This window comes from Hyla sarda, chromosome 7, assembly GCF_029499605.1.
Source record: "Hyla sarda isolate aHylSar1 chromosome 7, aHylSar1.hap1, whole genome shotgun sequence".
NCBI classification, from domain to species: domain Eukaryota; kingdom Metazoa; phylum Chordata; class Amphibia; order Anura; family Hylidae; genus Hyla; species Hyla sarda.
Genome location: NC_079195.1, coordinates 161121791 through 161134180, shown reverse-complemented (window position 1 = coordinate 161134180; position 12390 = coordinate 161121791). Strand labels below are relative to the sequence as shown.

Sequence of the window (12390 nt, the reverse complement as noted above, 5' to 3'; positions counted from 1 at the left end):
AGGTGGTAGCATCAGCATGAGGAGACCATATGGTGGCACAATGACAGAGCGTGGAGTGGGTAGCATCAGCATGAGGAGACCATAGAGCAGCACAATGAGAGAGCCTGGAGGTGGCAGCATCAGCATGAGGAGACCATAGAGCAGCACAATTAGAGAGCTTGGAGGTGGTAGCATTAGCATGAGGAGACCATAGAGCAGCACAATGACAGAGCCTTGAGGTGGCAGCAACAGCAGCATGAGGGCCATGCAAACTAAGGGTTGAGTCTGAGGAACCCACCTACTGTTGACTGGGGGTGTGGGATGTCACTTGGGATGAAGTGGATGACCAAGTGAAGCGATCAATCATGGCTGCTGGGTTGCTGGTCGAGGCACGACTGCTAGCTGAAACCGGGAGCTCATACCTCTCGCTGCGACTCCGGCTGCCACACGTCCCTACTCTGCTGCGACCTCTGCCTGCGCCTGATGAATTTAGGCCTCTGCCACTCCACTGTGCACTTCCTGGCAATACTCTGCCTGACATACTTTTTGCGTATATGAGGGGAGTACAATAAGCTTCCCTACGCTTAAAACAGTATTTGTCTAGAACAGCAGCATGTGTGTACTATTGGCTGTCCTTTCACAGCATATGGGCCCTTGACAGATTAACAGGTACAAAATAGTACACCACTTAGATGTAGTTATGGGGTATGCACTTAAAAGGGCAAAAAAATGCGCTACAGTATGCTAAAAAAAAATTTGCACACAGCACCAGCAGTACTCACATAATGCAGTACACAGTCACTGTGTACTAAATCCAAAATTGCAAAAAATGACTCTCTCTCAAATACTATTAGGAATGAACTGCTGGGTATGGATTATACCGTCTACAGACTAGCATAACCAGCAGACCAGTTGTTGTGGAACAAAGACACAGATTTGCCCTAAGAAAATATTTCTCCCTCCTGTGAAAATGTTTCTGCAGCTGAGGCAACACACAGCTCTCTGCCCCTCTCTGTAATACAATGCTGTTCACAGTGACTCAGGGGTTAATCGCTGCAGTAAGAATTAATTTCTGTGCAAATACGCTGTGATCTGTGTCCTACGGAAGACTGAGGTGACTAAGAGTTGAAACGCTGCTGCAACAAGCTTTTCTGTGTAACACACACACACACAACGGTGTCCGTCATATCTCTATGCAGTGTAATGAATGATATGACGAGCGGCAAAATGGCTGCCAAATATATAGGGATGTGACATCACAGGGGTGACCGGCTGCTGATAGGCTGCAACCTGCATGTGATTCAGGGTCATCCTACCTACTTCCCTTCCTGCCTTTCCTTCTCAACGTTCCTTGCCCCATCTACTGACATGTGGATCCGCCATTTTAGATGCCCTGCCTGGACTGCAGTAAATGGAGTTTAATGAAGCGATTCGCGCGATAGAATCTTCATGAAATTCGTTATGAATTCAGGTTCGTCAGCTTCGATTCGCTCATCTCTTCTATCTATAACAGAGGAGCACTATAGTGGACTCACAACCCAGCCATTTAGCCCCAAGACAACCACAAATCCTTGCTAAGCATGTCCATTACTGTCTGTCAGGCAAGTACTAAAATCCCCTTATGGTGGCTAACTCCTTTAACCCCTTAACGACGCAGGACGTATATTTACGTCCTGCGTCGGCTCCCGCGATATGAAGCGGGATCGCGCCGCGATCCCGCATCATATCGCGTCGGTCCCGGCGCTAATCAACGGCCGGGACCCGCGGCTAATACCACACATCGCCGATCGCGGCGATGTGCGGTATTAACCCTTTAGAAGCGGCGGTCAAAGCTGACCGCCGCTTCTAAAGTGAAAGTGAAAGTGACCCGGCTGCTCAGTCGGGCTGTTCGGGACCGCCGCGGTGAAATCGCGGCGTCCCGAACAGCTGATCGGACACCGGGAGGGCTCTTACCTGCCTCCCCGGTGTCCGATCGACGAATGACTGCTCCGTGCCTGAGATCCAGGCAGGAGCAGTCAAGCGCCGATAATGCTGATCACAGGCGTGTTAATGCACGCCAGTGATCAGCATTAGAGATCAGTGTGTGCAGTGTTATAGGTCCCTATGGGACCTATAACACTGCAAAAAAATGTAAAAAAAAAGTGTTAATAAAGGTCATTTAACCCCTTCCCTAATAAAAGTTTGAATCACCCCCCTTTTCCCATAAAAAAAATAAAACAGTGTAAAAAAAATAAAAAATAAACATATGTGGTATCGCCGCGTGCGTAAATGTCCGAACTATAAAAATATATCATTAATTAAGCCGTACGGTCAATGGCGTACGCGCAAAAAAATTCCAAAGTCCAAAAAAGCGTATTTTGGTCACTTTTTATATCATTAAAAAATGAATAAAAAGTGATCAAAAAGTCCGATCAAAACATAAATCATACCGATAAAAACTTCAGATCACGGCGCAAAAAATGAGTCCTCATACCGCCCTGTACGTGGAAAAATAAAAAAGTTATAGGGGTCGGAAGATGACATTTTTAAACGTATAAATTTTCCTGCATGTAGTTATGATTTTTTCCAGAAGTGCGACAAAATAAAATCTATATAAGTAGGGTATCATTTTAACCGTCTGGACCTACAGAATAAAGATAAGGTGTAATTTTTACCAAAATATGCACTGCGTAGAAACGAAAGCCCCCAAAAGTTACAAAATGGCGTTTTTTTTTTCGATTTTGTCGCACAATGATTTTTTTTTCCGTTTCGCCGTGCATTTTTGGGTAAAATGACTAATGTCACTGCAAAGTAGAATTGGCGACGCAAAAAATAAGCCATAATATGGATTTTTAGGTGGAAAATTGAAAGGGTTATGATTTTTAAAAGGTAAGGAGGAAAAAACGAAAGTGCAAAAACGGAAAAACCCTGAGTCCTTAAGGGGTTAAAGGGTAACAAATGCTGGTAAAAATTACTTCTCTTCTTCAGTATCTAAAATCTGTCCTGTCAGGTTCAGTCTCACCTGTCTACCTATAATATTTCACTGGTTAGGTGGAATTTTTTTTTTTAGAGAAAACATTTTTTGGAGATTGTATCTAAAAAATAGCATCAGTTATACAGCTTATACTCCTAAATCATTGTTCAACGTACCTAGGTAAACTCCATATGTCATGGCAGCTCCCAGACTTGCAGATATAACGCTTTTTACTGTCAGAAATCTCTTCCGTCTATAGTACCTCTTCTCTTCAGCTTCCTCATTATAATCTGCATTGTCACCCAAGAATTCTTCCAACTGCTGCAAAATGAAGATCCCCCAATCATATAATAATTTATAAAGTGAATGTCTCATCTAGATTTTTTTTTTACTCATTAGAGCCAAATACTGAAACATGTTCTTTTTTTCTTCATCTGTTTCTATTTTATGATTGTAATTTAGTTTTTTTGCAAACCCCATTGACATGACCCATATGAATGGGTGAGGTTTCTGGGCATGCTCTGTGACCTGTGCAGATGTCATTCCACAGGGAGGAGGCTGAGTTCTTAGCTTCTGCTATTGTGAATGCATTGTGAATATCTATATACTGGTGTCAAGTTTCACTGTAATCATTGTGACGATAAGGAGAAAGTAATCTGTACAGAACAAGAAGTCTTAGCTTAGTTGTAGGCTTAGTCATCAAAATAAAAACTGCAAGATTATTATTAAAAATGAAAAAAAAATTAAATAAAAAAAATAAAAATAAACCAACATTTGTTAAAAACGGATAACATATCCCTTATCCACAGCATAGGAGATACAGTGGGGATCAAAAGTTTGGGCACCCCAGGTAAAAATTTGTATTAATGTGCATAAAGAAGCCAAGGAAAGATGTAAAAATCTCCATAAGGCATCAAATTACAGATTGGACATTCTTTTAATATGTGTTACGCCTAGCGCTCCGGGTCCCCGCTCCTCCCCGGAGCGCTCACGGCGTCTCTTTCCCTGCAGCTCCCCGGTCAGTCCCGCTGACCGGGAGCGCTGCTCTGTCATGGCCGTTGGGGATGCGATTCGCACAGCGGGACGCGCCCGCTCGCGAATCGCATCCCAGGTCACTTACCCGTTCCCGTCCCCTGCTGTCATGTGCTGGCGCGCGCGGCTCCGCTCTCTAGGGCGCGCGCGCGCCAGCTCCCTGAGACTTAAAGGGCCAGTGCACCAATGATTGGTGCCTGGCCCAATTAGCTTAATTGGTTCCCACCTGTTCCCTGGCTATATCTAGTCTCCTCCCTTGCACTCCCTTGCCGGATCTTGTTGCCCTTGTGCCTTGTGAAAGCGTATTGTGTGTTTTATAGCCTGTGTACCAGTACCTTTGCTATCTCCCCTGACTACGAACCTTGCCGCCTGCCCCCGACCTTCTGCTACGTCCGACCTTGCTACTGCCTACTCCCTTGTACCTCGCCTTTCTTCAGTATCTTCAGCAGCCAGAGAGGTGAGCCGTTGCTAGTGGATACGACCTGGTCACTACCGCCGCAGCAAGACCATCCCGCTTTGCGGCGGGCTCTGGTGAAAACCTGTAGTGGCTTAGAACCGGTCCACTAGCGCGGTCCTCGCCAATCCCTCTCTGGCACAGAGGATCCACCTCCTGCCAGCCGGCATCGTGACAGTAGATCCGGCCATGGATCCCGCTGAGGTTCCCCTGCCAGTTGCCTCTGATATCACCACGGTGGTCGCCCAGCAAGCCCGACAGATCGCCCATCTAACCCACCAGATGTCAGAAATGTCCACCATTGTGCACCAACTTCAGTCGCAACTTCATCAGCAATCATCTCCTCCGCCAGCTCCTGCACCCCTTCCGCAGCGAGTGGCCACTCCTAGCCTCCGCCTGTCGTTGCCGGACAAATTTAATGGGGACTCTTAGTTTTGCCGTGGCTTCCTTTCGCAATGTTCTCTGCACTTGGAGATGATGTCGGACCTGTTTCCTACTGAAAGGTCTAAGGTGGCTTTCGTAGTCAGCCTTCTGTCTGGAAAAGCCCTGTCATGGGCCACACCGCTCTGGGACCGCAATGACCCCGTCACTGCCTCTGTTCACTCCTTCTTCTCGGAAATTCGAAGTGTCTTTGAGGAACCTGCCCGAGCCTCTTCTGCTGAGACTGCCCTGCTGAACCTGGTCCAGGGTAATTCCTCCGTTGGCGAGTACGCCATACAATTCCGTACTCTTGCTTCTGAACTATCCTGGAATAATGAGGCTCTCTGCGCGACCTTTAAAAAAGGCCTATCCAGCAACATTAAAGATGTTCTGGCCGCACGAGAGACTCCTGCTAGCCTGCATGAACTCATTCATCTAGCCACTCGCATTGACATGCGTTTTTCTGAGAGGCATCAAGAGCTCCGCCAGGAAAAAGACTTAGATCTCTGGCCACCTCTCCCACAGTCTCCACTGCAATCTGCGCCTAGGCCTCCCGCCGAGGAGGCCATGCAAGTGGATCGGTCTCGCCTGACCCTGGAAGAGAGGAATCGCCGTAAGGAAGAGAATCTTTGTCTGTACTGTGCCAGTACTGAACATTTTCTGGTGGATTGCCCAATCCGTCCTCCACGTCTGGGAAACGCACGCTCGCACTCAGCTCTCGTGGGTGTGGCGTCTCTTGATGCCAAGTCGGCTTCTCCACGTCTCACGGTACCTGTTCGGATTTCCACTTCAGCCAGCTCTCCCCTCTCAGCCGTGGCCTGCCTGGACTCTGGAGCTTCTGGGAATTTTATTCGGGACTCCTTTGTGAATAAATTCCGTATTCCGGTGACCCGTCTTGTCAAGCCACTCCACATTTCCGCGGTCAACGGAGCCAGGTTGGACTGTACCATACGTTTCCGCACGGAGCCCCTTCTTATGAGCATCGGATCTCGCCACGAGAGGATTGAACTTTTGGTCCTCCCCAATTGCACCTCGGAAATTCTCCTTGGACTTCCCTGGCTTCAACTTCATTCCCCAACCCTGGATTGGTCCACTGGGGAGATCAAGAGTTGGGGGTCCTCTTGTTCCAAGAACTGTCTAAAACCGGTTCCCAGTAACCCTTGCCGTAACTCTGTGGTTCCTCCTGTATCTGGTCCCCCTAAGGTCATTAAGGACTCTGCCTGCCACAGGAAATGCCCCTCCCCCCCTCCCAGTTCCATCAGGCAAGCTTCTGTGTCCCCTCATGGCCCTCGTCCTGGTGTCACACTGCCCCGTGCCAGGTCCCGCCCTCTGCCCTCTCTCCCCATTCCTACTCCTGCGGTTCTGCCTGCCGTTGAGGAATCCCTCCATCCTTTCCCGGTGTCCTCATCCCAGGGGAGGCAGTTACCCGATAAAGAGAAGGGGAGACCTAAGGGGGGGGGTACTGTTACGCCTAGCGCTCCGGGTCCCCGCTCCTCCCCGGAGCGCTCACGGCGTCTCTTTCCCTGCAGCTCCCCGGTCAGTCCAGCTGACCGGGAGCGCTGCTCTGTCATGGCCGTTGGGGATGCGATTCGCACAGCGGGACGCGCCCGCTCGCGAATCGCATCCCAGGTCACTTACCCGTTCCCGTCCCCTGCTGTCATGTGCTGGCGCGCGCGGCTCCGCTCTCTAGGGCGCGCGCGCGCCAGCTCCCTGAGACTTAAAGGGCCAGTGCACCAATGATTGGTGCCTGGCCCAATTAGCTTAATTGGTTCCCACCTGTTCCCTGGCTATATCTAGTCTCCTCCCTTGCACTCCCTTGCCGGATCTTGTTGCCCTTGTGCCTTGTGAAAGCGTATTGTGTGTTTTATAGCCTGTGTACCAGTACCTTTGCTATCTCCCCTGACTACGAACCTTGCCGCCTGCCCCCGACCTTCTGCTACGTCCGACCTTGCTACTGCCTACTCCCTTGTACCTCGCCTTTCTTCAGTATCTTCAGCAGCCAGAGAGGTGAGCCGTTGCTAGTGGATACGACCTGGTCACTACCGCCGCAGCAAGACCATCCCGCTTTGCGGCGGGCTCTGGTGAAAACCTGTAGTGGCTTAGAACCGGTCCACTAGCGCGGTCCTCGCCAATCCCTCTCTGGCACAGAGGATCCACCTCCTGCCAGCCGGCATCGTGACAATATGTCAACAAAAGTTAGATTTTATTTCCATCAATTACACTTTCAAAATGACAGAAAACAAAAAATGGTGTTTGCAAAAGTTTGGGCACCCTGCAGAATTTATAGCATTCACTGCCCCTTTGCAAAGCTGAGACCTGCCAGTGTCATGGATTGTTCTCAATCATCATCTGGGAAGACCAGGTGATGTCAATCTCAAAGGTTTTAAATGCCCAGACTCATCTGACCTTGCCCCAACAATCAGCACCATGGGTTCTTCTAAGCAGTTGTCTAGAAATCTGAAACTGAAATAGTTGATGCTTACAAAGCTGGAGAAGGCTATAAGAAGATAGCAAAACATTTCAGATGTCAATATCCTCTGTTCGGAATGTAATTAAGAAATGGCAGTCATCAGGAACAGTGGAAGTTAAAGCAAGATCTGGAAGACCAAGAAACATATCAGACAGAACAGGTCGCAGGATTGTGAGAAAAACAATTCAAAACCCACGTTTGACTGGCAGACACTGGAGTTGTGGTACACTATTCCACTGTAAAGAGATACTTGTACAAATATTGTCTTTATGGAAGAGTCATCAGAAGAAAACCTCTACTACGTCCTCACCACAAAAATCAGCGTTTGAACTTTGCAAAGGAACATATAGAAAAGCCTGATGCATTTTGGAAACTAGTGGTACAGGGAACATCTCACAAGTAGAAGGAAAAATGGATTCAATAAAATTTCAGCAAATTTTGGATGCTAACTTGATGCCATCTTTGAAAAAGCTGAAGTTAAAAAAAGGATGGCTTCTACAAATAGATAATGATCCTAAACACGCCTCAAAATCCACGGGGGATTACATCAAGAGGCGTAAACTGAAGGTTTTGCCATGGCCTTCGCAATCTCCTGACCTCAACATAATTGAAAATCTATGGATAGACCTTAAAAGAGCAGTGCGTGACAGACAGCCCAGAAATCACAAAGAACTGGAAGACTTTTGTAAGGAAGAATAGGCAAAGATACCTCAAACAAGAATTGCAAAGGCAGAGATAAAAAAAAACAAAGGGGCGCTCTCTGGGATGGTTGTCGTCTTGGGTTTTGTCGTGGTCCGCCAGGAGATTCCAGCAGAGCAAAACAAAAACCCTCTGCGTTGAGAAGGATGAGTGGGATATATGCAGTGTGCGTCTCACTTTCCCCTTTTCCGTATCTCCAAGGGTACGGAAATGTGGATGCGAAGTAAACAGGAAAAACAGGGAATTTTGGGTGGAGCGCTTCTGCTTGTAAAGAATAGGACTCAAAAGCCACGGTTGCACAGGACAAAAAATTTATTGAAAATAGAAATGATAGGACAATTATTTCGACGCTAACAAGCGCCTTCCTCAGGTCCACAGAGATCAAATGAGTGCATCCTGTAGGTGTTTGCTGTGCAGCGGTGGCGCCACCGCTGCACAGCAAACACCTACAGGACGCACTCATTACTTCGCGCTCCACCCAAAATCCCCTGTTTTTCCTGTTTACTTCGCATCAAACAAGAATTGAAAGACTCTTGACTGGCTACAAAAAGCGTTTACAAGCTGTGATACTTGCCAAAGGGGGCAGTACAAGATATTAATTCTGCAGGGTGCCCAAACTTTTGCAGCCGCCATTTTTTTGTTTTCTGTTATCTTGAAAATGTAAATGATGGAAATAAAATCTAACTTTTGTTTACATATTATAAGAATGTCTGATCTGTAATTTGATGCCTTTTGGAGATTTTTCCATCTTTTCTTGGCTTCTTTATGCACATTAATACAAATTTTTACCTGGGTGCCCAAACTTTTGATCTCCACTGTATGTGTCTGATTGTGAGGGATTAGACCTCTGGGACCCCCTGCAATCTTAGGAACAGGGTCCCAAATTTTATTTAGTGTTGGTTTACCCCTTTAACATAAAAACTTGATTTAAACAATTACTTTTTCTGATTTTCTGATTAAACATTCCCTTTAAATTCTGGCAGATTGAACATTACCGTACTTTATAATGGACTGCGGTTTTGACATTATGCAGTTAGTGATGGGCATGCCAAGGAGCAATGAGTTTAGACATGTGTAACATACAATTTATGTGTCTCATATTCACTCTCTTAACAGAAGCTGAAGCATAATCAGCCAGGACAGGTATACATAGCTAGATTTTAATTTCAAAGAAATGTAGCCTCTTAAATCCTTCCTAGGCATACTTGGATAGTACAAGAATTTTTGTTGTTGTTTTATTTACAGTCAATAGTCTGTTTGAGTGTTTATAAAATGTTTTGTGAAATATGCCATGAGTACATTGGTGTTTTTTGTGCATATTTCCATGATATCAATATCAGTGAATATTGTACAACTTACCTCTTCATTACCTTCATCAAAAACTGGGGTATTCTGCGGCACTACTCCATCAGCTGCTACTCCATTAATGGAGGCATCATGATATAATTGGGCCATATTCTGTCTTTCCGTTTCTTAAAATACAAGTGCAAAATAAGCAAACTATTAAAAGTCGACAACACTGGTAATGTCAACAGACACACATAATTCACAGTTACACACTTTGCAGATGACACTAAGCTTTGTAGCACGGTACAGTCTATAGAGGTTGTGCTTAAGTTACAAGATGACTTGGATAGACTAAGTGTCTGGGCATCCACTTGGCAAATGAGGTTCAATGTGGATAAATGTAAAGTTATGCATCTGGGTACTAATAACATGCATGCGTCATATGTCTTAGAGGGGATTAAACTGGCAGAGTCATTGGTAGAGAAGGACCTGGGTGTACTTGTGGATCACAGACTACAGAATAGCATGCGATGTCAGGCTGCTGCTTCCAAGGCCGGCAGGATATTGTCATGTATAAAAAGAGGCATGGACTCAAGGGACAGGGACATAATACTCCTCCTTTATAAAGCATTGGTACGGCCTCACCTGGAATATGCTGTTCAGTTTTGGGCACCAGTCCATAAAAGGGACACTGCAGAGCTGGAAAGGGTGCAGAGACGTGCGACCAAACTAATATGGGGCATGGAACATTTTAGCTATGAGGAACGATTAAAGGAGTTACAATTGTTTAGTCTTAAGAAGAGACGTTTAAGGGGGGATATGATAAACGTATATAAGTATATAAATGGCCCATACAAAAAATATGGAGAAAAACTGTTCCAGGTTAAACCCCCAACCCCCCCCCCCCCCCAAAGGACGAGGGGGCACTCCCTCCGTCTGGAGAAGAAAAGGTTTAGTCTAAAGGGGCAACATGCCTTCTTTACCATAAGAACTGTAAATTTATGGAACAGTCTACCTCAGGAACTGGTCACAGCAGGAACAATTAATAGCTTTAAAACAGGGTTAGATACATTCCTGGAACAAAACAACATTAATGCTTATGGGGAATTATAAAACAACATCCCTACCCCTTATCCCCCCCATAGGGGGCTATAACACTGCACACACTGATCTTTTACCCTGATCCCTGCAAAGCCATAGCTTTGCATGGATCAGCGTTCTAGGGGCTCAAGCCTGTAGCTTAGGCTTGAGGCAATCAAACGCCGAATGGATGCGACGAAGCGAGGTAAGGGGGCCTCTGCTCGCGTCCTAGCTGATCGGAACATCGCGATTTTATTGCGATAGTCCCGATCAGCCCGAATGAGCTGCCGGGAAGCTTTTACTTTCGTTTTGGACGCGGCAATCAACTTTGATCGCCGAGTCTGAAGGTTTAATAGCGTGTGGCACAACGATCTGTGCGGCGCACTAGTAGACCAGGATCCACTATTAGCCCAGGGTCCCGGCTATCATTAGCAGCCGGGACTGACCCGGTATGATGCGACCCCGTTTTAAATACCGGGACCGGGCGCAGGGCGTACAGGTACGCCCTGTGTCCTTAAGAGGTTAAAGTGTACCTCTCATGACACAAACTTTTTATATATTAAAGATAAATCCCTTCTGAACAACTTTTCAATTGCTTTTATTTAAAAATTTTCACTCCTTTCATGCTTTTTTTTTTTTACTTTAAAAACTCCTCTACTAAGGGTCTCCCTAGCAGTCCTGGCCGCAAGCATTTTGGACTCAGGGAGTGAGTCCGAAATGACTCTGCAGCCAGGACACATATGAGCTCAGCGCAGCTCCCTACCTGTCAATCAAACAGGCAGGAGGGAGTGCTGAGCTCATACACAAGCAGGGAGTGCTCCTGACCCACCATGTGCCTTATTCCTGTAGGGCACACTGGGGCTGTTTGCGCATTCCCTCTTCTCTTTTTCTCCATTCATCTCCCCTCTCTCCACATGACTAATTATATATGCATTGCCGTGCTTATCTCCTCTCTCCGCTGGACTTGCCCATGCTATGACAACCTCCCATCCCACAGAGCTCTAAACTGAGCTACTGAAGAGAATTAAAAAAAAAGGTATTTTTAGTAGGGGGTTTTAAAGCAAAATAAATGCAGGCATAGACTTAGTCAGAGTCCGGGACAGATGGGGAGGGGGATTAGGGAAAGTTTAGATGGCGATAGGTAGTGTTGAGCGGCATAGGCCATATTCGAATTCACGATATTTCGCGACTATATGGACGAATATTCGTCATATATTCGCTAAATTCGCATATTCGCGATTTATTTTCGCATATGCGAAAATTTGCATATGGAAATTTAGCATATGCCCAAATTAGCATATGCGCAAATTAGCATAGAACAAAATTTGCATATGCGCAAATCCGCATATGCAAATTTTCGCATATACGAAGATTCGCACGCCAGTCTCACACAGTAGTGTTAGAGCCTTCTTTACACCACACAAACTGGAAGTAGAGAGGGATGATCACTGTGATGTGTACTGTAAAAAACAAACAAACAAAAAAAAAACAATATTCGTAATTGCGAATATACCGTATAGTGCTATATTCTCGAATATTCGCGAATAAAATTCGCATTGCGAATATTCGCGAGCAACACTAGTGATAGGTACTCTTTAAAGTTATAACTATATGAGGCTAGAATTTCATTGAAAAAACAGAGGGGCCAGATGTTAGCTGCAAGTCAATAGGGAGCTTCAAAATGCCATATCCTCTTGGCATTTTTCAGTTTGGCGTTTTTTTAATCCTTTTGACATTTTTTGGTTTTCCGGCACTCAGTTGCAGTTATTTAAAAACGAATGCATGTTGAGACTAAAGCCTTTTTTTTCGGGAAAGTCTTTGCATTTTTCTCTTGTAGAAGTCTATGGGAATAAAAAAATACCGGTAAAAAATCCATGTTGTTTTAACAACATTTTTGCCTGCGTTTTTTTTATTTTTTAACAGATTAAAAGAGGGATGGAGTTAGCTTTTTTGATAAAATTTCATAGATTACCATTAAAAAAAGAAAAAAAAATATGCAGTAGGGGTGGGAAAATT

The 12390-nt window shown here is 45.7% G+C and overlaps 1 protein-coding gene across 3 annotated transcripts in view; it reads right to left on the bottom strand.

Annotated features, from left to right (window-relative positions):
* UNC93B1 (unc-93 homolog B1, TLR signaling regulator) overlaps positions 1-12390 on the bottom strand; it is a 153020-nt gene that overhangs the window by 104496 nt on the left and 36134 nt on the right. For 2 of the 3 annotated variants that reach the window (XM_056531136.1, XM_056531137.1), the window contains exons 2-3: positions 9367-9479; positions 3109-3253 (exon numbers count right to left, since the gene is read on the bottom strand). In XM_056531136.1, the coding sequence (XP_056387111.1) occupies positions 3109-3253; positions 9367-9462 (241 nt within the window). In that variant the 5' untranslated portion in view covers positions 9463-9479. Of the gene's footprint in view, positions 1-3108; positions 3254-9366; positions 9480-12390 lie in introns of those variants that run through there. The other variant, XM_056531138.1, reaches the window with a different exon arrangement.